Source organism: Sebastes fasciatus, chromosome 13 (assembly GCF_043250625.1).
Source record: "Sebastes fasciatus isolate fSebFas1 chromosome 13, fSebFas1.pri, whole genome shotgun sequence".
In the NCBI taxonomy this organism is placed as follows: domain Eukaryota; kingdom Metazoa; phylum Chordata; class Actinopteri; order Perciformes; family Sebastidae; genus Sebastes; species Sebastes fasciatus.
Genome location: NC_133807.1, coordinates 32,780,562 through 32,808,381, shown reverse-complemented (window position 1 = coordinate 32,808,381; position 27,820 = coordinate 32,780,562). Strand labels below are relative to the sequence as shown.

The following is a 27,820-nucleotide window of genomic DNA, read 5'->3' as shown; positions in this document are numbered from 1 at the left end:
GTTTAGATAATATTCTCTTTTATATATTATGATATCATATTATTTGTACCACTCCTCCTCAGGTGTAAATGTCTGCAGGTGTGTGGATTTTTAGGTCGGGTTATGGGTTTTGATTCTATTTCTTTTATATGTTGTCATCAAAAATTGTCAATAAAAATAATATACAAAAAATAAATAAATAAATACATCTTCTTTCATATGTGTCAAAATAAATAATTCCAAATGTTTGACTGCTTGTGCCAGGACAGTCCACCCTTCTTTTATAGCCGGTCGGTGTCGTTCTCTATGCAAAGTGAACTTCCTCACAGTCTGCTATAAAGACTTGATATCATGCTGTCAGCTGCAGCAGAAGAAGAGAAGCTCCCATCACTTCAACACCAACCATGATGTCTGTAGCTCTGCTGCTGCTGCTGCTGCTGGCTGCTGGATCCTGTGAGTCTCACTGAGGCAGAGACACTGACAGTATGATCACAGCACACCGACTGTTCACCGTTATTACACTGATTCACTGTTCAACATGTTCTCCTCCACAGGTGTGAAGGGTGAAACGTTGACTCAGCCAGCCTCTGTGACTGTGCAGCCAGGTCAACGTCTGACCATCACCTGTCAGGTCTCTTATTCTGTTAGCAGCTACTGGACAGCTTGGATCAGACAGCCTGCAGGGAAAGGACTGGAGTGGATCGGAAGCGGAGTTGGTTCAACCACATACTACAAAGATTCACTGAAGAACAAGTTCAGTGTCAATTTAGACTCTTCCAGCAAGACAGTGACTCTAAACGGACAGAACATGCAGCCTGAAGACTCTGCTGTGTATTACTGTGCCAGAAACACACAGTGAGAGACGATAATAGGAGAGTCATACAAAAACTACTTCCTCTATTTACCACCACCACTGGGAACACTCTGTTATCTCAGCATCACTTTATTTTGTAATACTGTTGATTAAATTCTCTGTATTAGTGTGGTGAAACTGGGTCCACATGTCTTAATAAGTACATGCATGAAGATCATTAAAAAAACATACGTCTTGTTAACATTTTAAACAGAAAGCTTCCATGTGATTTACAGATTTAACACCAATATTTTTGTTTTCATGAAAAATACATAAAATCCCCCAAATTCTGAAATTAAAACATTTCACAGCGATAAAAAAGGATCATTTATATATTTAGAAAGTTAACCGGTAACTTCAGTCCACCCTAAACTAGATACGTTTTTAAAAGTTGATTATCTCAAAGAAACCTATAAATAATGTTTTCCTCAAAGACACCAGGACTCTGATGGACTTCTAGCCTTTAACCTAAATGACATCAATCAAACCTGAGATGATCAGTCAGTCGGACTTTTATGGTTCTGACTAGTTTACAGAATTTACATCAGAAAGGAGAGACAGAAAAGAGTTGACTTGTTTGGAGCATATGATCACTCCATGAACTCTCATCTGCTGCTGTTTACAGGGAATAATAATAATAATAATAATAATAATAATAATAATAATAATAATAATAATAATAACAATAATAATATTAATAATAATAATAATAATGATAATTATAATAATAATGATATAAAGTAAAATAACGTGAAACACAAAGTTGTAAGAGATGTAGTGAGATGATTCTTTAAATACGGTCAGTAAGGAGATGAAAATAAAGTTTTGAGGAGAGACTGAAAAGACGACACTGTTTAATCTGTCCTCTGAGGTCCAAAACTGAGGGACAAATAAAGTAAAGTTAGCAGACAAATCAGCTTCACTCCTTCTAGTGAGGAGGAGTCAATGCAAAACTCAGATGTCTTCCACCTCTACTTATCTGACTGCAGAGAGGAGGACAGAGGACAGTGGACACACAGTTTAACATGATGGACTATAGGACAGGACTGCTGCTTTTAACCATCTGCTGCTGGACAGGTCAACATTTACACTTATGTTGAGTTGATATAGTTCTTATTTGTGTAACTGACATATTTCTCATGATGTATTTTTATATCTTGACAGGTGTTGATGGTCAGACTCTGACAGAATCTGAACCAGTGATTAAAAGACCTGGAGAATCCCACAGACTGACCTGTACAGCCTCTGGATTCACACTCAGCAGCTACTGGATGAACTGGATCAGACAGGCTCCTGGAAAAGGACTGGAATGGATCGCTGCTATTTATAACAGTAGAAACATCTACTACTCCCAGTCAGTCCAGGGGAGATTCACCATCTCCAGAGATGACTCCAGCAGTAAAGTCTATCTACAGATGAACAGTCTGAAGACCGAGGACACAGCAGTGTATTACTGTGCCAGAGACACACAGTGAGAGACGATGATAGGAGAGTCATACAAAAACTACTTCCTCTATTTACCACCACCACTGGGAACACTCTGTTATCTCAGCATCACTTTATTTTGTAATACTGTTGATTAAATTCTCTGTATTAGTGTGGTGAAACTGGGTCCACATGTCTTAATAAGTACATGCATGAAGATCATTAAAAAAACATAAAACGTAAATACATAAAATCCACAAAGTTCTGAAATTAAAACATTTTACAGCGATAAAAAAGGAGCATTTATATATTTAGAAAGTTAACCGGTAACTTCAGTCCACCCTTAACTAGATACGTTTTTAAAAGTTTATTATCTCAAAGAAACCTATAAATAATGTTTTCCTCAAAGACACCAGGACTCTGATGGACTTCTAACTTTTAACCTAAATGACATCAATCACACCTGAGATGATCAGTCAGTTGGACTTTTATGGTTCTGACTAGTTTACAGATGTTTGAGTTCTTGTATGTTGATGCTGAGAGAAGATGAAAAATAACTAATTGATTATGTTGATGCAAAGCAATATAGTAAGAATATATATATATATATATATATATATATTGGAAAAAGAAAGTTGGTAAACTTGTGTTTGGTGGATTATTTCTCTGTTGTATCAATGCTAATGGTCATTGTATTTTACATGGTTGGAAAGCCTGTTTATTTACCTTCACAATGATGTCCAACTTGTAAGGATCATGCATTTGTGGGATGAGCAGCACAGCTGATTATGTGGGAAGCGCCCAAGAAAAATGTGCCAAAATGCTCTGCCAATGGTAAACAGTGTATTCTTATAAGGCTACCAGGAAGCCTGCAATGACTGCCCTTCACCGTCAGGCCCGTTTGCGCTGGTGTTGACAACACAGACAATGGAACCTGAACATGTGGGGGAATGTCATGTTCAGTGATGAGTCCAAGTTCTGTCTTCCAAAGTCGGATTGCAGTGTGAAAGTATGGAGACGACGCGGAGAACGCTATGCTGATTGTTGCACCGATGGAGTAAGAGCTTTTGGTGGGGGCAGTGTCATGGTGTAGGGTGGTGGGGGGGAGCATTTCCCTCACTGGCAAAACAAGGCTTGTCATCATTGAAGGCCATCTCAATGCAGTGAGATATCGGGATGAGATTCTGCAGCCAGTGGTGATCCCATTTCTCCACAATCTGGGACCTAACTTCCTCCTCCAAGATGACAACGCTCGCCCCACAGAGCCAGGGTTATCACAGACTACCTCCACAATGTGGGAGTAGAGAGAATGGAACGGCCTGCCAAGAGTCCACACTTCAACCCAATTCAACACTTGTGGGATCAGCTTGGGCGTGCTGTACGTGTTAGAGTGACCAACACAACCACGCTGGCTGACCTGCAACAAATCCTGGTTGAGGAATGGAACGCCATCCCACAGCAACGTGTGACCAGGTTGGTGACCAGCATGAGGAGGAGGTGCCAGGCTGTTGTGGCTGCGTATGGATCTTCCACCGCTACTGAGGCTCCTGATGGTGTATTAAATGAATAATGTGTAAAATAGCTAATATGTCTTGTTTGTTCCTTGTTACTGATAGAGAGTTCATTCATCCAATCCACCAAACAACTCAAAACAAGAGTCATACCAACAGGAGAATACACTGTTTACCATTGACGGAGCATTTTGGCACATTTTTCTTGGGCGCTCCCCACATAATCAGCTGTGCTGCTCATCCCACAAATGCATGATCCGTAAAAGTTGGACATCATTGTGAAGGTAAATAAACAGGCTTTCCAACGATGTAAAATACAATGACCATTAGCATTGTAATAACAGAGAAATAATCAAACACACACAAGCTTCCGAACTTTCTTTTTCCAGTTTATATATATACATATAGTATTTAAAGTAAAAGTATGCATTGTCCAGTAAAATGTACTTAAAGTAAAAGTGTGTAAGTATTATCATCTAAATGTAGTTACAGTAGCCTCCAGTAAAAGTATTATCAGTTAAATGTAGTTCTAGTTTTGAAAGTAAAAGTATAAATGTGTCAGTAAAATGCTTCTTTAGTTTTTTGTCACATTTTTTATGTGATTTGTCCATAAAATGTGTTGACTGGTACAAAAAGTGACTTATAAATGAACTATGAACTACCATAGTTTTCATGTATTTGAAGGAGTTGGTTTCAGTTCCTGAGCAGCTGTTTTCCTCTAGAGGCTCAGAGTTTCTTCAAACATCTGCAAACATCTGAAACCATTCAAAATCTTTTATGCAAAAACCTGCAGACCAGCATCACACTGAAGTTTTTATACTATTTACATGATCCTGGCTGCCGTCTCTGTGTTTCTGTTTGCAGCAAATAAACAATTAAATGAATAATTCAATGCAGTAATTACCAAAAGAAAAGCTGTGCTCATAAGTTTGAAGTTAATGTGATGTAGGAGACGCTGACGGGGAAACAGCTCACATCATATTTAACATCACATCATCATTGTTATTGCAGCGCTGATTTTAAAGAATATGTTTTTCATAATCCACGATTCATGTTAATATTCACATTAAGAATAGTGAAGTAATGACATTAAAATATGAGATGTGAAGCAGAGGTGATTTCCAGGCATGTTTTCACTCTGCAGATATAAAAACAGTGAACAGACTCTTCTATTGGCTCCAGTTAGACCAACATTGATGCTTCATATATGTTTGATTCTATATATGCAAACTCAGTGAGCTTCAGCTATAAAACATCACATCAGGCTGTCAGAGGAGTTCACAGCACGTCAGCTTCAACATCAACCATGTTCTCTGGAGCTCTGCTGCTGCTGTTGGCAGCTGGATGTGAGTCTCTCTGGATCTGTCAACACTTCTTTTTTTACAGTACAACTTGATATTTTTGTGATAAAAAAAACATGTTCTTGTTTTATCAACAGGTGTGAAGGGTGAAACGTTGACTCAGCCAGCCTCTGTGACTGTGCAGCCAGGTCAACGTCTGACCATCACCTGTCAGGTCTCTTATTCTCTCAGCAGCTACAATACAGCTTGGATCAGAAAGCCTGCAGGGAAAGGACTGGAGTGGATCGGATACAGCTGTGCTGGATGCACCGCACAATACAAAGATTCACTGAAGAACAAGTTCAGTATCAGTTTAGACTCTTCCAGCAAGACAGTGACTCTAAACGGACAGAACGTGCAGCCTGAAGACTCTGCTGTGTATTACTGTGCCAGAGACACACAGTGAGAGACGATAATAGGAGAGTCATACAAAAACTACTTCCTCTATTTACCACCACCACTGGGAACACTCTGTTATCTCAGCATCACTTTATTTTGTAATACTGTTGATTAAATTCTCTGTATTAGTGTGGTGAAACTGGATCTACCTGTCTTAATAAGTACATGCATGAAGATCATTAAAAAACATACCTTCTGTTAACATTTTAAAACAGAAAGCTTCCATGTGATTTGCAGATTTTACACCAATTTTATTTTCATGAAAAAATACATAAAATCCCCAAAATTCTGAAATCAACACATTTTACAGCGATAAATAATCACACTTAAGCTCTTCCCCTCACTTTGCATGTGAGACTCACAGATATCACAGAATATGGTCTGACATTGTCACATTAATGAGAGATGCCCTTTTATTAATATTGAACAGAACTATCTTGTGTCTGGGATCAGGGATGCAATAAGTTGACATGTTTTATACTCCACAGGGAAGTCATAAAAATGATGGGCCTGGAGGGACGCCTCACCTCAACACAGGTCTCCAAAAAATGGGACAATTTAAAAAGAAAATACAAGGTGAAATATTGTATTTCTTATGAGCTCAGTTCACTTCCATAAATAAGCATTTGTGGCTATTGTTATTTTACATAATGCCTTTTATCTGTTTTTGCAAATTAACTTCATTTATACACTTATTTTGGTCTGCAATTAATGACAGAAATGTAAACACAAGCAAATGTGTCAAACAGAGTTCACAGTTGGCAGGGAGCTATCGTTTGTGAGTGAACACAGAACAGTTAACGCTGTCAGCCAATCCAGCTGTGCCGCCGTCATCAGAAACGGACGTCGCTTCACGTGACGCTTCAGAGGAAACGACCGTCTCATGTCTCTTAAATCGTATTTCCTTGTTTCCTCTCTCCTCGCATGGTTTCCTTGCGTCTCTCCATGCTTCCCTGGTGGGAGGGACTAAGACGCAAGGAAAAGACGCAAGTGAGGGAAACAGGGATGCAATTAAGAGCTTTGGGATGCAGCCCAGGACTCTGATGGACTTCTAACCTTTAACCTAAATGACATCAATCACACCTGAGATGATCAGTCAGTCGGACTTTTATGGTTCTGACTAGTTTACAGATTTTACATCAGAAAGGAGAGACATAAAAGAGTTGACTTATTTGGAGCATATGATCACTCCATGAGCTCTCATCTTCTGCTGCTTACAGGGAATCATAATAATAATAATAATAATAATAATAATAATAATATAAAGTAAAACAAAATGAAAAACAAAGTTGTAAGAGACGTAGTGAGATAATTCTTTAAATACGGTCAGTAAGGAGATGAAAATAAAGTTTTGAAGAGAGACTGAAAAGACGACACTGTTTAATCTGTCCTCTGAGGTCCAAAACTGAGGGACAAATAAAGTAAAGTTACCAGATAAATCAGCTTCACTCCTTCTAGTGAGGAGGAGTCAATGCAAAACTCAGATGTCTTCCACCTCTACTTATCTGACTGCAGAGAGGAGGACAGAGGACAGTGGACACACAGTTTAACATGATGGACTATAGGACAGGACTGCTGCTTTTAACCATCTGCTGCTGGACAGGTCAACATTTACACTGGACTTTTATTTGACATAGTTTCCATTTGTGTAACTGATATAGATCTGATTTGTGTATCAACTTAACGCATGGGATGTATTTTTATATCTTGACAGGTGTTGATGGTCAGACTCTGACAGAATCTGAACCAGTGAGTAAAAGACCTGGAGAATCCCACAGACTGACCTGTACAGCCTCTGGGGTTGACATTAGTAGCTCTTGGATGCACTGGATCAGACAGGCTCCTGGAAAAGGACTGGAGTGGATCGCTGCTATCGAATATGACAGTGATCGCATCTACTACTCTCAGTCAGTTCAGGGCAGGTTCACCATCTCCAGAGACAACAACAGACAGCAGCTGTATCTGCAGATGAACAGTCTGAGGACTGAAGACTCTGCTGTTTATTATTGTGCTCGAGAGCCACAGTGACTGGAGTTGGTTGAGCAGCTGTACAAAATCCTACAGGACTCATTCTGACCACAATCATGATGAACGTCTTCACTTGAAGTAGTCCCAGAAACTGATAGGATACAGTTACACTGAACACTTTGTGAGAACCAGTAATGTTTGATTAGAAACACATTTCTAAACAGAGATGTGAATGTAGAAATCATATCACTAAATAGTCATATTCTTGCTTATTCCATAACAGAGCTGCATTAAACACAGCAGCTGAACAATAAACAGCATTTGTGTAGTTAAATGTTTTTAGTTTTTTCTAATTGTCTAACCTGAGATTGAAGTCTTTACTTCTTTTAGTTTGCAGGAGTTTGGAGTGAAGTTAAACTATCAATATGCACAGAGTTCTGCAGGGACTGTGGATCGAGACAATAAATAGATGTTCAACTGTTCGACTTATCTACTGTTTTGTTTAGTCTTCTTCATTGTGATATAAAAAATATGTTTTCTACGATATTGACAATTGCTGCATGAAATTAATGTTAATAAACCTAATTTCCGTAAAATTATACCAAATGTTTTAGTAAAGAAATCAGAAATTATGAATTATTTTGACTATTATCAGAGGAACATAATGTTGATGGATTATCACAGGCTGGTATGTGTCAAAGTTTAGTCAGAATATTGGTTTGAAACCACGGCAACAAATAATGAAACCTGTCACCACAGATGATATCAATTTGAATAAAACACCCAAAATTCAATCAAAGTAGTCATTATATATTTTTTTGCAAAGACCATATTAGGGAACCATCCATGTTGTTTTGGGGCAAATTAGATTAAAGAAATCCATATTTATGATATAATGAAGTTTGACTTGAACAAAAACCCCTCAGTGCCTGAACACTTGTAACATGAAGCCACCAGAGGAGGAGCCCTCAGACCACTAATGATTGAAAAGCTCTTCATCTAACAGGAAACAAAACAGAAATAACAGACTTCCTTTGTATTGACTGAAAAACATGACTGATGAACACTAAATCAACAGTAGAACATAATGAACCACATTCATTAAGGTGATATTTGGTGGTTGTTTTTTTTGTTTTTTAATTAAAATTGAATTAACAATACTCACTTTATATTGTTAAACTGCTAAACTATTGTCAAAGTCTTCACACGATGCAGACTGAGCTGAATAATGAAAGACAACCAAAATGATATATAATGTGTTTGTCGACCTATTGCACAAATTCTACTGGGAGGAATGACTCCTGTACATTAAACATTCATTCTCCAGTTTCACCAAACAGGAACTGAGATCCATTCAGATCCAGTTCTACACTGAGAGGAGGAGTCAATGCAAAACTCAGATGTCTTCCACCTCTACTTATCTGACTGCAGAGAGGAGGACAGAGGACAGTGGACACACAGTTTAACATGATGGACTATAGGACAGGACTGCTGCTTTTAACCATCTGCTGCTGGACAGGTCAACATTTACACTGAAATTAATCTGACAGAGTTTTTATTTGTGTCAACAGCTTATTTCACTTGACGATGTTTTTTTTATATCTTGACAGGTGTTGATGGTCAGACTCTGACAGAATCTGAACCAGCGATTAAAAGACCTGGAGAATCCCACAGACTGACCTGTACAGCCTCTGGATTCACACTCAGCAGCTACTATATGAACTGGATCAGACAGGCTCCTGGAAAAGGACTGGAGTGGATCGCTGCTATTTATAACAGTAGAAACATCTACTACTCCCAGTCAGTCCAGGGGAGATTCACCATCTCCACAGATGACTCCAGCAGTAAAGTCTATCTGCAGATGAACAGTCTGAAGACCGAGGACACAGCAGTGTATTACTGTGCCAGAGGAGACACAGTGAGAGACGATAATAGGAGAGTCATACAAAAACTACTTCCTCTATTTACCACCACCACTGGGAACACTCTGTTATCTCAGCATCACTTTATTTTTGTAATACTGTTGATTAAATTATCTGTTTTAGTGTGGTGAAACTGGGTCCACATGTCTTCAACTTCACACATTCAGCATAACAGCATTTAACTTTATTGTTTACAAAGTGAATTTATTTGACTCCTACCTATATCACGTATGGAGGTTAATACTTTATTTAAAACGTTTTTTCATCTTTAAGAACGTGTAATAATATAGTCATTAAATAATTATTGTTGTGTTTAAACTGTCTAACAGATGTGGAGAGTGAAGTGAATCATGAATCTGATAATTGTTTGAAATTATATACATAGTAAACACATAATACAGTATATTTAAGAAATAAAAGTTAAAAGCTGAGTTATTGGTTCATTTGTATAAACTTTAGTCAGCTGATCATTTGAGTCGATGTGGAGGTAGAAGGAAGTTACCTCTTTTATTGTGGTAGTCTGAGTAACTTGACGTCATATCCGTTCCGTATCCGTAAACCAAAACAAACCTCAGAGAGTATAAACGTTGGAGGGTCGTCGTGGATACGACCTGCACCCTCACATGTTAAATCCAGCATGGTAAACACTACACATCCACTATTGTTGTCCTTGACACACGGTTTAGATAATATTCTCTTTTATATATTATGATATCATATTATTTGTACCACTCCTCCTCAGGTGTAAATGTCTGCAGGTGTGTGGATTTTTAGGTCGGGTTATGGGTTTTGATTCTATTTCGTTTATATGTTGTCATCAAAAATTGTCAATAAAAATAATATACAAAAAATAAATAAATAAATACATCTTCTTTCATATGTGTCAAAATAAATAATTCCAAATGTTTGACTGCTTGTGCCAGGACAGTCCACCCTTCTTTTATAGCCGGTTGGTGTCATTCTCTATGCAAAGTGAACTTCCTCCCAGTCTGCTATAAAGACTTGATATCATGCTGTCAGCTGCAGCAGAAGAAGAGAAGCTCCCATCACTTCAACACCAACCATGTTGTCTGTAGCTCTGCTGCTGCTGCTGCTGCTGGCTGCTGGATCCTGTGAGTCTCACTGAGGCAGAGACACTGACAGTATGATCACAGCACACCGACTGTTCACCGTTATTACACTGATTCACTGTTCAACATGTTCTCCTCCACAGGTGTGAAGGGTGAAACGTTGACTCAGCCAGCCTCTGTGACTGTGCAGCCAGGTCAACGTCTGACCATCACCTGTCAGGTCTCTTATTCTCTTAGCAGCTACTGGACAGCTTGGATCAGACAGCCTGCAGGGAAAGGACTGGAGTGGATTAGTGAGGACGCAGACGTCAAAGATTCACTAAAGAACAAGTTCAGTGTCAATATAGACTCTTCCAGCAACACAGTGACTCTAAACGGACAGAACGTGCAGCCTGAAGACTCTGCAGTGTATTACTGTGCCCGAAGACCCGCACAGTGAGAGACGATAATAGGAGAGTTATACAAAAACTACTTCCTCTATTTACCACCACCACTGGGAACACTGTTATCTCAGCATCACTTTATTTTTGTAATACTGTTGATTAAATTCTCTGTATTAGTGTGGTGAACTGGGTCCACATGTCTTAATAAGCACATGCATCAAGATCATTTAAAAAAACATAACACATAAATACATAAAATCCCCAAAATTCTGTAATCAACACATTTTGCAGCGATAAAAAAGGAGCATTTATATATTTAGAAAGTTAACTGGTAACTTCAGTCCACCCTAAACTAGATCCGTTTTTAAAAGTTGATTATCTCAAAGAAACCTTTAAATAATGTTTTCCTCAAAGACACCAGGACTCTGATGGACTTCTAACCTTTAACCTAAATGACATCAATCACACCTGAGATGATCAGTCAGTCGGACTTTTATGGTTCTGACTAGTTTACAGATTTTACATCAGAAAGGAGAGACAGAAAAGAGTTGACTTGTTTGGAGCATATGATCACTCCATGTGCTCTCATCCGTTGCTGCTTACAGGGAATAATATTATTATTAATAATAATAATAATAATAATAATAATAATAATAATAATAATAATAATAATAATAATAATAATAATAATGATATAAAGTTAAAAAAAATAGAAACACAAAGTTGTAAGAGACGTAGTGAAATGATTCTTTAAATACGGTCAGTAAGGAGATGAAAATAAAGTTTTGAGGAGAGACTGAAAAGACGACACTGTTTAATCTGTCCTCTGAGGTCCAAAACTGAGGAACAAATAAAGTAAAGTTACCAGACAAATCAGCTTCATTCCTTCTAGTGAGGAGGAGTCAATGCAAAACTCAGATGTCTTCCACCTCTACTTATCTGACTGCAGAGAGGAGGACAGAGGACAGTGGACACACAGTTTAACATGATGGACTATAGGACAGGACTGCTGCTTTTAACCATCTGCTGCTGGACAGGTCAACATTTACACTATTATTCTCTCGATGCTAATTTAGTTGGAAAAATATGTCGTTATTATTATAATCAATGTGTGTTGCTTGGCTCTGTTCTGATCAAAGTGCTTTTCTCTCCAGGTGTTTCCAGTCAGACTCTGACTGAGTCTGAACCAGCGGTAAAGCGCCCAGGAGATTCACACAAACTGACATGTACTTATGCAGGAATATCAGATAGTGCTGCTCGTATCGCCTGGATCAGACAAGCTGAAGGAAAAGGACTGGAGTGGGTTGCCTATATTTCTGGTTCGAGTGGAAGCACTAAAGCTTATTCCACGTCAGTCCAGAATCGCTTCACCATCTCCAGAGACAACAACGTGGACCAGGTGTATCTGCAGATGAGCAGCCTGACGACTGAAGACTCTGCTGTTTATTATTGTGCTCGACGGCCACAGTGATACAGGAAGCCACAGAGCCGTACACAAACCACCGCAGATGTCACTGCACCAGTCACTATAGATATACACCGATCAGCCATAACATTATGACCACCTGACTAATATTGAGCAGGTCCCCCTTTTGCTGCCAAAACAGCCCTGACCCGTGGAGGCATGGACTCCACTAGACCTCTGAAGGTCTGCTGTGGTATCTGGCACCAAGCCGTCAGTAGCAGATCCTTTAAGTCCTGTAAGTTGCGAGATGGGGCCTCCGTGGATCGGACTTGTTCGTCCAGCTCATCCCACAGATGCTCCATTGGATCGAGATCTGGAGAATTTGGAGGCCGAGTCAACACCTCCAACTCGTTGCCATCCACATGATGTGAAAGAAAACATATTTCATCAGACCGGGCCGCCTTCTTCCATTGCTCCGTGGTCCAGTTCTGATGCTCACGTGCCCATTGTAGGCGCTTTTGGCGGTGGACACGGGTCAGCACAGGCACGGGTCAGCATAGGGTGCCTATGCTGACCCGTGCCTGTGCTGACCCGTGTACTGATCAGCCGTAACATTATGACCTCTGAGAGGTGAAGTGAATAACATGGATTATCTGGTTACCATGGCACCTGGAAGGGGGGGGGGGGGGGGGGGATATATCAGCAGGTGAACATTTTGAACTTTGAACTTTGTGTTGGAAGCAGAAGAAATGGGCCAGTGTAAGGATGTGAGCCACTTTGACAACAAGGGCCAGATAGTGCTGGCTAGACGACCGGGTCAGAGCATCTCCAGAACTGCAGCTCTTGTGGGATGTTCCCGGTCTGCAGTGGTCAGGACCTACCAAAAGAGGTCCAAGGAACCAGTATTATTTTGGCCTGTGGTACACACATTCACCAGGGTGTTAATTATCTCTTCATTATGTAGGATTGCTGATACTAGATTTCGTGCGGACTCGCTCATAGTGACACACACGTCTAGCAGCACTAAGATCTGTACTGATAATGACCTAAAACACAAGACGGCAGCAGCGCCGTGATGACGTCAGATTTCATTGCATATTCTCAAATTTAACATTATATATATAATAATTTCCAGAACGACATGCCATAATACACACATATGAATATGTATATATATACATATATATATACATATATGTATATGTATATATATACATATACATATGTATGTGTGTATTATGGCATGCCGTTCAGGAAATGATCATATATATATATATATATATATATATACATTTATACACACACAGTTGTTGTAGAGATACTCTACTTATGGAAATGTATCTGTGTCACATGTTCCCTTTTTAAACCTGCAGAGGGAGGTCTATGCAAACTCTTCCTCTCTTATAAACACACCATCAGCAACTGGTGGCAGAACTCTGGAACAGTTTTATATATTTCTGAAACACTCAGATCAGAAAGCTCTGAACTAGAGCGTTTATCCCAGAAATGGAAAATACAATTATCTGGAGTTTAATATTTGTAGTTGCTATTCATGGTGAGAAAATCTATTCTGATTTACTGCTTCCGTAAATATCTAACCTGTGATGTATATATAAGTGTGAATGATGACGATGTCTTACCTTACAGGAGTCTGGAGTGAGATCAAACTGGACCAGTCTCCCTCTGAGGTGAAAAGACCTGGAGAGACAGTGAAGATGTCCTGTATCATATCTGGATTTTCCATGACCAGCTACTATATTAGCTGGATACGACAGAGACCAGGAGAAGCTCTGGAGTGGATTGGGAGGATGAATGCAGGTAGAAACTCTGCTAGCTATGCCAGCTCCTTTCAAAGCCGTTTCATCATGACTGAAGATGTGCCCAGCAGCACTCAGTACCTCGAGGTCAAGAGCCTGACAGCACAAGATTCTGCTGTTTACTTCTGTGCTCGAGACACACAGTGACTGAAGACAGTGGAGCAGCTGCACTAAAACCTCCACAGACAACAAACTGCAGTGATCTTAATAACATCTGGGTTCTCTCACCACCTGCTAAAACACGCTGACATATAAACCCACTCACCGCTTTAACCACACCCTCGACCTTGTTATGTCATATGGCGTTGAAATTGAACATTTAATTGTTTTTCCACAGAACTCTCTTTTATCAGACCATTATTTAATCACTTTTGAATTCTTATTACTAGACTATACACTATCAGACAAAAGTGTGTACACTAGATGTCTATCCGATAGTGTTGTAGCTAAATTTAAGGAAGCGATTCCATCAGCATTAAATTCAATACCATGTCTCAATATAACAGAGGACTCGTATGTTAATTTTAGCTCTACCCAAATTGATCATCTTGTAGATAGTGCTACAGACTCACTGCGAGTCACACTTGATTCTGTTGCCCCTCTAAAAAAGAAGTTAGTAAAACAAAGGAAGTCAGCTCCATGGTATAACCCTCAAACACGCAAACTAAAGCAAGCATCGAGGAAACTGGAAAGGATATGACGTTCCACCAAACAGGAAGAATCTCATTTAGTCTGGCAAGATAGTCTTAAAACATATAGGAAGGCTCTCTGTGATGCCAGAGCAGCCCATTACTCATCATTAATAGAGAAAAATAAGAACAACCCTAGGTTTCTATTCAGCACTGTAGCCAGGCTGACAGAAAGTCACAGCTCTATTGAGCCATGTATTCCTACAACCCTCAGTAGTAGTGACTTCATGAGTTTCTTTAATGATAAAATCATAACTATTAGAGACAAAATTAATCACCTCCTACCGTCAACTGGTACCAATTTATCCTCAAACTTAGGAACCTTAGAAACAGCTGTACAACCTGATATATATTTAGACTGCTTTTCTCCTATCGATCTCCACAAATTAACCTCACTGATCTCCTCATCTAAATCATCTACCTGTCTCCTAGACCCCATCCCAACTAAACTGCTTAAAGAAGTTTTACCTCTAGTTAGCACCTCTTTACTGGATATGATCAATGTGTCTTTACTAACAGGCTATGTACCACAGTCCTTTAAAGTAGCTGTAATTAAACCTCTTCTTAAAAAGCCCACTCTTGATCCAGAGGTCCTAGCCAACTATAGACCTATATCTAACCTTCCCTTTACCTCCAAAATACTCGAGAAAGTAGTTGCCAGTCAGCTGTGTGACTTTCTACAGAACAATCATTTATTCGAAGATTATCAGTCAGGATTTAGAGTGCACCATAGCACAGAGACAGCACTAGTGAAAATTACAAATGACCTTCTAATGGCATCGGACAAAGGACTTGTCTCTGTACTTGTCTTGCTAGATCTCAGTGCTGCTTTCGACACCATTGACCATGACATCCTATTACAAAGACTGGAACATTTAATTGGCATTAAAGGAACTGCACTAAGTTGGTTTAAGTCCTATTTATCAGATCGATCTCAGTTTGTACATGTCAACGATGAGTCCTCCATGCACGCCAAAGTTAGTCACGGAGTTCCACAGGGTTCTGTACTTGGACCAATTCTATTTACCTTATATATGCTTCCCTTAGGCAATGTTATTAGAAAACACTCCATAAACTTTCATTGTTATGCAGATGATACCCAATTATATCTATCGATCAAGCCAGACGAAACAAACCAGTTAACTAAACTTCAAGCATGCCTTAAGGACATAAAAATCTGGATGACCTGCAATTTCCTGATGTTAAACTCAGACAAAACTGAAGTTATTGTACTTGGCCCTGAGCACCTCCGAAACAAATTATCTAATGATATAGTTACTTTAGATGGCATTGCCCTGGCCTCCAGCACCACCGTAAGGAATCTGGGAGTTGTCTTCGATCAGGATATGTCCTTTAACTCTCACATAAAACAAACCTCACGGACTGCCTTCTTTCATCTACGTAACATTGCAAAGATCAGACACATCCTGTGTCAAAATGATGCAGAAAAATTAGTCCATGCATTTGTTACCTCTAGACTCGATTACTGCAATTCCTTATTATCAGGCTGCTCCAATAAGTCTCTTAAGACTCTCCAGTTGATCCAGAATGCTGCAGCACGTGTACTGACAAGAACTAGAAAAAGAGATCATATTACGCCTGTATTAGCTTCTCTGCACTGGCTGCCTGTAAAATCCAGAATAGATTTTAAAATCGTCCTCCTCACCTACAAAGCGCTAAACGGTCAGGCCCCATCATATCTTAAAGAGCTCATAGTACCCTACTACCCCACTAGAGCACTGCGCTCACAGAATGCAGGGTTACTTGAGGTTCCTAGAGTCTCCAAAAGTAGAATGGGAGCAAGAGCCTTCAGCTATTAAGCTCCTCTTCTCTGGAACCAGCTCCCAGTTTCAGTCCGGGAGGCAGACACCGTCTCTACATTTAAGAGTAGGCTAAAGACTTTCCTCTTTGATAACGCTTATACTTAAGCTGCTATAGGCATAGACTGCCGGGGGACTTCCTATGACACACTGTCATAAGGAACTTCCTATGACACACTGAGCTCCCCTCTCCTTCTGTATATACTCATGTCCCATGTCCATGTTGTTACTAACTTCATTCCTTCCCGGGAGTCCTTGTGCCTCCTTGTCTCGCAGCTAACCGTGGAGCGGGGTCACACCTGGAGCGAGGTGATACCTGGAGCGGGATCACACCGGGAGCGAGGTTATACCTGGAGCATGGGTACACTTGGAGCAGGGTTTCACCTGGATCTTGGTGGTCTCCGGTATTGTGGCTGCATCTGCTGCCGCGTCGGTGCCTGCTTGACACCAACTGCTACCATCCTTAATTAACTACGTCTGTACGAGGGACTACCAATGCTAACGAGGGATTTCCAACACCTAATGACAATGTGGCAGCCTGGAGAATAACACTTCTCAATCACTGCCAAAGACATCAAGAGCTCCCAGCAAGCATGCTGATGCTGCAGGAACCAACGCACGGGAATCGATCGCAGGGACGTCCCACACCAATACACATGGACGTACTGAGGACAGATGCTGGACAGTGCTGGCTTTCCGATAGTTGTATTATCACTCTTTCCATCCACCACTATTGGTTTTGTGTTATCAGTCCTACTTGTATTAGTTATTACAGCTGCAAGACTGCTATTGTGGCTGCTTCTCTATCTCTCTCTCTCTCTCTATCTATCTCTCTCTCTCTCTCTCTCTCTCACTCTCTCTCTATCTATCTATCCCCCCAGCCGGTCTCGGCAGATGGCCGCCCGCCCTGCGCCCGGTTCTGCTCCAGGTTTCTTCCCAGTAATCGGGGAGTTTTTCCTGGCCACAGTGCGCTTGGTGGATCCTGTTGGGTCTCTAAACTATGGTGTACGTTCATAGACCTGCTCTATATATAAAGCGTCTTGAGATAACTTCTGTTGTGATTTGACGCTATACAAAAATAAATTGATTTGATTTGATTTGATATCCTCATTACATTTTAAACTCATGAGTACATATTTATTCTCTTTATGATGTTACATCACTCACAGTTATTTCAAATATCAAAGCATTATCTAATATTAAATGTCACACTTAGAAGTACAAACCAAAAATCATGAAATCAGTTTGAAAATAAGCTGAAAAACATTGGATGACAGAGTGAACTGGATCACAACATAATCAGAAAAGGTGAAATGTTCATTGGTTAGATGGTGATGAACATGATGAGATGGCAATAAACCAATTTAAAAAAAATGCTCGTGGATATCAGAGGGATGCTGTAGATTATTGAGCTAAACGTGAATTATGTTGCTCATTATCAAGTGTAGACCACACAATGTCAGTTTCATGCAGATTGGATGATGTTTGTCACATAACGCTGACTTCCTGTTGCCAGTAGGTGGCGCTATGACTATGAGTCAATATTGCCATGTAGATGTCCTCAGGCCTTGACTGCTATGGAGTAGGTCCAGTTTGGGGCAGATTGGACCAAGTACAGTTGAGTTACAATAGTTCGTTGTTCAATGGCGAATCGTGTAAATTCTCCGCCACGCCACATCAACGCCGTTTCATAAAAACTCAAGATTTGACCAACTTTCCATCACAGAGGTCTGATGATTGTACTGACCAAATGCCCCCTTGCCACACCCAAGCATACGAACACAATCCGTTAACACATTTTAGCACTTTTAATGAGTGTGCCAAGTTTCGTTTGTTTTTAAGCCACCCTAGCACCTAAAAAACAACTTCCTGTTTCATGGCGAACAATGCATCACCATGGCAACGGCTTTTCACGAAAACTCAAAAGCCTCGCTGTCTGGCATCATGAAGGTCTTACCATATTCGTGACCAAATTTGAGGTGGATCTGGTTAACCTGCTAAGAGTAGTACGCCAAAATATAGCGACTGTAACTTCCTGTTGCCACTAGGTGGCGCTATGAGTATGATTGAAAATTGCCATGTAGATGTCTTCAGGCCTGAACTCCCATCAAACATGACGCAAGTCATCAAAATTCGCCATGCCGCCACGGCGTCGCAATTTGACGAAAACTCACAATCTTCGCAAAGGAAGCATCATCCAGGTCTTAAGGCTTTTCTGATAAATTCTGAGAGGGATCTGATTAGTCTGTGAGGAGTATGTTGTAAAAGTACACAACCTGTGACTTCCTCTTACCAGTAGGTGGTGCTGTGACTATGTGGATGTCGTCAGACAGGGACTTTTATCACGCATGAGATATTTGGAGCAGATTATTTAATGTAATTGGTTAACGCTTTTGAGCCATTTTGCCACACCCATAAGCAAAACCCATAAAATATATACATTTTCACCACTTCTGATTCAAAGTGTTGTTCGTTTCTGAGCATGTTTAACCCATCAAAATGCTATCCATTTCGGAGAATAATAATCATAACGATTTCAATAGTGCCTCACTGAAAACATGTGAGACAAACTTTTAATCGACTGACCTCGAGGAATGACTCATGAACTTTGGTTCTCCAGTTTCAAACTGAAAAGCCGAATGCATTCAATCAACCCTGAGAGGAGGAGTCAATGCAAAACTCAGATGTCTTCCACCTCTACTTATCTGACTGCAGAGAGGAGGACAGAGGACAGTGGACACACAGTTTAACATGATGGACTATAGGACAGGACTGCTGCTTTTAACCATCTGCTGCTGGACAGGTCAACATTTACACTGATGTTGAGTTGACATAGTTCTGATTTATGTAACTGACATATTTCTCATGATGTATGTTTTATATCTTGACAGGTGTTGATGGTCAGACTCTGACAGAATCTGAACCAGCGATTAAAAGACCTGGAGAATCCCTCAGACTGACCTGTACAGCCTCTGGACTTACCATTTCTGGCTACGGTATGAACTGGATCAGACAGGCTCCTGGACAAGGACTGGAGTGGATCGCTTATGTTTATAGTACCAACATCTACTACTCCCAGTCAGTCCAGGGGAGATTCACCATCTCCAGAGATGACTCCAGCAGTAAAGTCTATCTACAGATGAACAGTCTGAAAACCGAGGACACAGCAGTGTATTACTGTGCCAGAGACACACAGTGAGAGACGATAATAGGAGAGTCATACAAAAACTACTTCCTCTATTTACCACCACCACTGGGAACACTCTGTTATCTCAGCATCACTTTATTTTGTAATACTGTTGATTAAATTCTCTGTATTAGTGTGGTGGAACTGGGTCCACATGTCTTAATAAGCACATGCATGAAGATCATTAACAAAACGTACTGGTTAAAGTTAACAGAGAAGCTGTACAAAAACCTTAAAGAATGTATTCTTACAAAGACCAACAGGGGGCAGTAGGAGACCTAAAATATGATGTCAGTAAAGAGCAGTATAACAACGCCACTAGATGAGCTGCAGGTGATTTTGTGGTGTTTGACTTCCTGTTTTTTTTTTTATCAACAATGTGATGCTGAATAACTGAGTCTGACGGTGTTTTCACATCTAGTCTCAAAATTCAGTCGTCTTAAAGGGGACCAACAGAAAAGAGGCCTCAGTTCTCTTTCTGTTCACACTATAGTTCCTCTGGATCTCAGACCCACATCGTCCTGATGAATCATATATAGTAGTGTTTATGGAGTGGTGTTTATGGAAAACGCAGCGCTTTCGTCAGGTTGCTGCCACCGCTGTGTTTTACGGTGTTTCAGGATGTCCTGCGTGTGCAATTAATGCAGTTATTAATGTGTTTTGTCATCAATTATTACAATCATAAGGAGCATTTGGGAGTGAGACTGATACAGACAGAAAGGACGGACATGCAGAGCGCTATAAACCCCCGACTACGTTGTTGCGGGGTTATAATGAATCAATATTCTGTTACTGTAATGACTATTTCGCTCCTCACATGTCCTCAGAATCATCTTGTAGTGTACCGTTTAGCTGTAAAATGAGAAAGTTTGTGACCCCGCAGCCATGTTGAGATCAAGTTGAAGGAAATACCAAGCCCCGCCCACCAGCCGGAGCACAGCCAATAGGAACGCTCTCTCTCTCTGAAATGACCTGTGATTGGTCAAAGTCTCCCGTCATGTTCTAGATTCCTTAAAGCCTGAAAACAGAGCCATGAGGAGGAGCAGAAGTCTAGTTATCTCTCCTTGAATTACAACATGCTGAAAGGTTATTATGGGATTTCTTGTCCAATGATGCTAAAAGTTTTGTTGCCTACTGCAGCTTTAAAACAAAGAATCATAAATTGTTTTTGGTGCCAAAGAACAATTAAAGGTGAGCGCTCACCTGGAATCACTAAAGTAAAGAATGACTTCTGGGCTCAGATCAACATGTTAACAAACACATTTGACACAATACGCTTGTTGAGGGTCAGATGAGAAGATCAATGTCATTCCAATATTGTTTTATATATATATATTATTTATATTGACTGAAAACAGGTATTAGGGGTTACACGCTGGTCCTGAATGTTTTTGAAGCTTCATTAATATTCTCATTAGTTTTCTGTCTTTTATTCCTACTGAGGTTTTCTTTCCCCTGATGTCATATAATGGTATAAATTATAAACAAGTTTTTAGGACATCAACAGTATAACATAATAAACAACATTTGTTAAAGTGTTATTTGGTGTATATTATTATTATATTGTAATTAAAAACACTGACTTCAGGAAGATTGTAAAACTAGTAAACTATTGTTAAAGTCTTGACAAGATGCAGACTGAGGAGGAGTCAATGCAAAACTCAGATGTCTTCCACCTCTACTTATCTGACTGCAGAGAGGAGGACAGAGGACAGTGGACACACAGTTTAACATGATGGACTATAGGACAGGACTGCTGCTTTTAACCATCTGCTGCTGGACAGGTCAACATTTACACTGATGTTGAGTTGACATAGTTCTGATTTGTGTAACTGACATATTTCTCATGATGTATTTTTATATCTTGACAGGTGTTGATGGTCAGACTCTGACAGAATCTGAACCAGTGATTAAAAGACCTGGAGAATCCCACAGACTGACCTGTACAGCCTTTGGATTCACACTCAGCAGCTACTGGATGCACTGGATCAGACAGGCTCCTGGAAAAGGACTGGAGTGGATGGCTTTTGTGCACACAGGCAGTGCTGCTAAATATTACTCCCAGTCAGTCCAGGGGAGATTCACCATCTCCAGAGATGACTCCAGCAGTAAAGTCTATCTACAGATGAACCGTCTGAAGACCGAGGACACAGCAGTGTATTACTGTGCCAGAGACACACAGTGAGAGACGATAATAGGAGTCATACAAAAACTACTTCCTCTATTTACCACCACCACTGGGAACACTCTGTTATCTCAGCATTACTTTATTTTGTAATACTGTTGATTAAATTCTCTGTGTTAGTGTGGTGGAACTGGGTCCACATGTCTTAATAAGTACATGCATGAAGATCATTAAAAACGCACATTTTGTTAACATTTTAAAACAGAAAGCTTCCATGTGATTTGCAGATTTCACACCATTTTCTTTTTTCAAGAAAAAGTCTGATATTAACACATTTTACAGCGGTAAAAAAGGAGCATTTATATATTTAGAAGGTTAACTGGTTTACAACCAAGATGGCGACGGCCAAAAACCAAGATGGTGACGGACAAAATGCTGAACTCAAGGTTTCAAAGCCGTAGTCCACTAACCAATGGGTGACGTCATGGTGACTACGTCCACTTCTTATATTCAGTCTATGGTTGGGACAGTTTATCGTGACTCACAGCAACGCCTTCATTTATAAGAAGACAACCTTAGTGTGATGAAAACTTTACAATATTCTGTTTTTAGACATTAACTCACTAACTTCCAGAGTTTTAAAACATATCTTTACATTAAATCAAATCAAAGCAGCGCTACAAGTTTACTAAATTAACCCTCTAGATGGTGACATTTAAGTCCATATAAGATCTTTCATAAAAATATGTGCTTTAAATAACAACTGATTTCTCTCTGGTCACTAGAGAAGACACACTGTTTACACCTTCAACTGATTCAAATGACATTTAAAAGATGATTGAACAATATGCAAATGAAGGTGACTTCTAAAGAAGTGAGTGAGTGTCAGTGAGAGACAGAAGAGCTCCATCAGCTCAGCTTCAACATCAACCATGTTCTCTGGAGCTCTGATACTGCTGCTGGCAGCTGGATCCTGTGAGGAGCTTTCACTGGATTCACACTAATAAACACATTAGAAACACTGAATAGTCAGATGAATGATGGAGATAATGTTGATTTGTGTTTCCACAGGTGTGAACAGTATTGATCTCATCCAGCCAGACTCAATGGTTGTGCAGCCTGGACAGTCTTTGACCATCACCTGTCAGGTCTCTGGTTATTCTCTGACTGATGACAGCTATGCAACCGGTTGGATCAGACAGTGTGAAGGAAAACCAATGGACTGGATTTCCCATCAGTGGGGTGGAGGTGGCCTTTATCAAAATAATGCTCTGAAGAACAAGTTCAGCTACAGCAGAGACACTTCTGCTGGAACAGTGACTCTAAACGGACAGAACGTGCAGCCTGAGGACACAGCTGTGTATTACTGTATACGTCGGCCCACAGTGATACAAACCACCAATAGACCTGCACAAATACTCAGCAACCAGCCAGACTCAACCACACACACATGTTGACAATGTCAGATAGAAAGAAAGTCACAAGCAGTTACTTTACTTTAAAAATCCGTCTGTGTTCAACTTCAAACTCTTGTCCCAAATGTTTTATCCCTGAGTTCTTGTATGTTGATGCTGAGAGAAGATGAAAAAGAACTAATTGCTTCTTTTGATGCAAAGAGATATAAAAAGAAAAAACAATATTCTATTAATATAATTTACTGTTTATTGTGAACATGTTAAATGTTCTACCTGCTAAATATCAGTATATTAACATTATTATTGGGAGCATGTTAACATTCAACTCAAAGCACCGCTGTGCTGAAGAACAGCCTCACATGGCTGTCGACTCTTACCTTGTTTAATGTTCTCTACATTATTTAGGACTGCTGATAGAGATGCACCGATCCAACCTTTTCAGTCCTGATACCGATAGAGATACCTGGGCTTTGGGTATCGGCCGATACCGAGTACCGATCTGATACCAGTGTTTAATTAATAAACTGTATGCCTCACTGTGTGGACGTGACCGGGATCATTCTTTAGTGTGTAAGGAAACATCAGGCTGGACTTAAACATTGTGTTCTTAACTTTGTAAAACAAAATGTAACAAATACAAACACATATTTATGTTATTTATACTAATTGAATTTGTATTTTATTAAAATAATAAATCGTACACCAGCAGACTCTTCTATTGGCTCCAGTTAGACCAACATTGATGCTTCATATATGTTTGATTCTATATATGCAAACTCAGTGAGCTTCAGCTATAAAACATCACATCAGGCTGTCAGAGGAGTTCACAGCACGTCAGCTTCAACATCAACCATGTTCTCTGGAGCTCTGCTGCTGCTGTTGGCAGCTGGATGTGAGTCTCTCTGGATCTGTCAACACTTCTTCTTTTACAGTACAACTTGATATTTTTGAGATAAAAAACATGTTCTTGTTTTTTTAACAGGTGTGAAGGGTGAAACGTTGACTCAGCCAGCCTCTGTGACTGTGCAGCCAGGTCAACGTCTGACCATCACCTGTCAGGTCTCTTATTCTGTTAGCAGCTACTACACCGCTTGGATCAGACAGCCTGCAGGGAAAGGACTGGAGTGGATCGGAAGCGGAGCTGGTTCAACATCAAATGTCAAAGATTCACTGAAGAACAAGTTCAGTATCAGTTTAGACTCTTCCAGCAAGACAGTGACTCTAAACGGACAGAACGTGCAGCCTGAAGACTCTGCTGTGTATTACTGTGCCAGAGACACACACTGGTTAAAGTTACCAGAGAAGCTGTACAAAAACCTTAAAGAATGTATTCTTACAAAGACCAACAGGGGGCAGTAGGAGACCTCAAATATGATGGCAGTAAAGAGCAGTATAACAACGCCACTAGATGAGCTGCAGGTGATTTTGTGGTGTTTGACTTCCTGTTTGTTTTTTACCAACAATGTGATGCTGAATAACTGACTGAGTCTCAGTTTTATTGAGACTGTTGATGTCTAAATGTGGTTTTCTTTCCTCTGTGTTGGTTTGTAAAAGATAACAACATGACTTTTGAGTTTTGTTTTAAATAGTAATCACATTCACATCCTCTAACAGACTGTAGAACTGGGGAACAACTGGTGTCATTCAGCAATTACACATTTGAGTGATCAAAATCACATGTTGAGTTCCCCACATGTCCTTTCTCAGGCCTCTACATGATCCCACTACTTAGTTTATGGAAAACAACGAAATCTGAAAACAGCTGAGTCCTCCCTGTGAGGAGGAGTCAATGCAAAACTCAGATGTCTTCCACCTCTACTTATCTGACTGCAGAGAGGAGGACAGAGGACAGTGGACACACAGTTTAACATGATGGACTATAGGACAGGACTGCTGCTTTTAACCATCTGCTGCTGGACAGGTCAACATTTACACTGAAATTAATCTGACAGAGTTTTTATTTGTGTAACTGACATATTTCTCATGATGTATCTTTATATCTTGACAGGTGTTGATGGTCAGACTCTGACAGAATCTGAACCAGTGATTAAAAGACCTGGAGAATCCCACAGACTGACCTGTACAGCCTCTGGATTCACACTCAGCAGCTACTGGATGGCCTGGGTCAGACAGGCTCCTGGAAAAGGACTGGAGTGGATCGCTAATATCAATAATGCTGGTGGCAACATCTACTACTCCCAGTCAGTTCAGGGCCGGTTCACCGTCTCCAGAGACAACAACAGACAGCAGCAGTATCTGCAGATGAACAGTCTGAGGACTGAAGACTCTGCTGTGTATTATTGTGCCAGAGAGCCACAGTGACTGGAGTTGGTTGAGCAGCTGTACAAAATCCTACAGGACTCATTCTGACCACAATCATGATGAACGTCTTCACTTGAAGTAGTCCCAGAAACTGATAGGATACAGTTACACTGAACACTTTGTGAGAACCAGTAATGTTTGATTAGAAACACATTTCTAAACAGAGATGTGAATGTAGAAATCATATCACTAAATAGGCATATTCTTGCTTATTCCATAACAGAGCTGCATTAAACACAGCAGCTGAACAATAAATAGCATTTGTGTAGTTAAATGTTTTTTGTTTTTTCTAATTGTCTAACCTGAGATTGAAGTCTTTACTTCTTTTAGTTTGCAGGAGTTTGGAGTGAAGTTAAACTATCAATATGCACAGAGTTCTGCAGGGACTGTGGATCGAGACAATAAATAGATGTTCAACTGTTCAACTTATCTACTGTTTTGTTTAGTCTTCTTCATTGTGATATCAAAAATATGTTTTATATGTTATTGACAATTGCTGCATGAAATTAACATTAATAAACCTAATTTTCGTAAAATTATACAAAATGTTTTAGTAAAGAAAGCAGACATTATGAATTATTTTGACTATTATCAGAGGAACATAATGTTGATGGATTATCACAGGCTGGTATGTGTCAAAGTTTAGTCAGAATATTGGTTTGAAACCACGGCAACAAATAATGACACCTGTCACCACAGATGATATAAATTTGATCAAAACACCCAAAATTCAATCAAAGTAGTGGTCATTATATATTTTTTTGCAAAGACTATAGTGGGAACCATCCATGTTATTTTGGTGCAAATTAGATTAAAGAAATCCATATTTATGATATTGTGAAGTTTGAGCTGAACAAAAACCCCTCAGTGCCTGAACACTTGTAACATGAAGCCACCAGAGGAGGAGCCCTCAGACCACTAATGATTGAAAAGCTCTTCATCTAACAGGAAACAAAACAGAAATAACAGACTTCCTTTGACTGAAAAACATGACTGATGAACACTAAATCAACAGTAGAACATAATGAACCACATTCATTAAGGTGATATATATATATTTTTTTTAATTAAAATTTAATTAACAATACTCACTTTATATTGTTAAACTGCTAAACTATTGTCAAAGTCTTCACACGATGCAGACTGAGCTGAATAATGAAAGACAACCAAAATGATATATAATGTGTTTGTCGACCTATTGCACAAATTCTACTGGGAGGAATGACTCCTGTACATTAAACATTCATTCTCCAGTTTCACCAAACAGGAACTGAGATCCATTCAGATCCAGTTCTACACTGAGAGGAGGAGTCAATGCAAAACTCAGATGTCTTCCACCTCTACTTATCTGACTGCAGAGAGGAGGACAGAGGACAGTGGACACACAGTTTAACATGATGGACTATAGGACAGGACTGCTGCTTTTAACCATCTGCTGCTGGACAGGTCAACATTTACACTGATGTTGAGTTGACATAGTTCTGATTTGTGTAACTGACATATTTCTCATGATGTATTTTTATATCTTGACAGGTGTTGATGGTCAGACTCTGACAGAATCTGAACCAGCGATTAAAAGACCTGGAGAATCCCACAGACTGACCTGTACAGCCTCTGGATTCACATTCAGCAGCCAATACATGAGCTGGATCAGACAGGCTCCTGGAAAAGGACTGGAGTGGATCGCTTATATAAGCACAGCTAGTACTCCTATCTACTACTCCCAGTCAGTCCAGGGGAGATTCACCATCTCCAGAGATGACTCCAGCAGTAAAGTCTATCTACAGATGAACAGTCTGAAGCACGAGGACACAGCAGTGTATTACTGTGCCAGAGACACACAGTGAGAGACGATAATAGGAGAGTCATACAAAAACTACTTCCTCTATTTACCACCACCACTGGGAACACTCTGTTATCTCAGCATCACTTTATTTTGTAATACTGTTGATTAAATTCTCTGTATTAGTGTGGTGAAACTGGGTCCACATGTCTTAATAAGTACATGTATGAAGATCATTAAGGTGCAGAATGATGAAAACTGGACAGAAACAAGTGATGAATGTATTTGTATGGAACACTATACTGAACAGCAAATGTACACAAACAAAGATCAAATTCATGACGCTTCTTTTGTTTTAAATATCTGAAGCCAATAAAAGAAGTTCAGAGCTGTAATGTTGAACAATT

The 27,820-nt window shown here is 39.9% G+C and overlaps 1 protein-coding gene and 3 gene segments (V, D, J or C); all 4 read left to right on the top strand.

Moving 5' to 3' along the window:
* The first annotated feature begins 236 nt into the window (after positions 1-236).
* The window catches only part of LOC141781461 (Ig heavy chain V region XIG14-like), a 65,354-nt gene continuing 37,770 nt past the window's right edge, over positions 237-27,820 (top strand). Inside the window, 1 exon segment of the V gene segment in view lies at positions 237-432. Within this exon segment, the coding sequence occupies positions 384-432 (49 nt within the window).
* On the top strand, positions 446-2,307 carry LOC141781464 (immunoglobulin heavy variable 3-23-like). The segment is given in 2 exon segments: positions 446-732; positions 2,202-2,307. Coding segments are annotated over 2 exon segments (321 nt in total).
* On the top strand, positions 7,059-7,535 carry LOC141781463 (immunoglobulin heavy variable 3-30-3-like). The segment is given in 2 exon segments: positions 7,059-7,110; positions 7,222-7,535. Coding segments are annotated over 2 exon segments (366 nt in total).
* On the top strand, positions 8,664-12,360 carry LOC141781462 (uncharacterized). Its single transcript, XM_074657221.1, has 6 exons — positions 8,664-8,994; positions 9,086-9,390; positions 10,418-10,509; positions 10,611-10,619; positions 10,705-10,852; positions 11,809-12,360. Exons 1-6 carry the CDS (start codon positions 8,943-8,945, stop codon positions 12,319-12,321), a joined length of 1,119 nt encoding a protein of 372 aa, XP_074513322.1. The 5' UTR covers positions 8,664-8,942; the 3' UTR covers positions 12,322-12,360.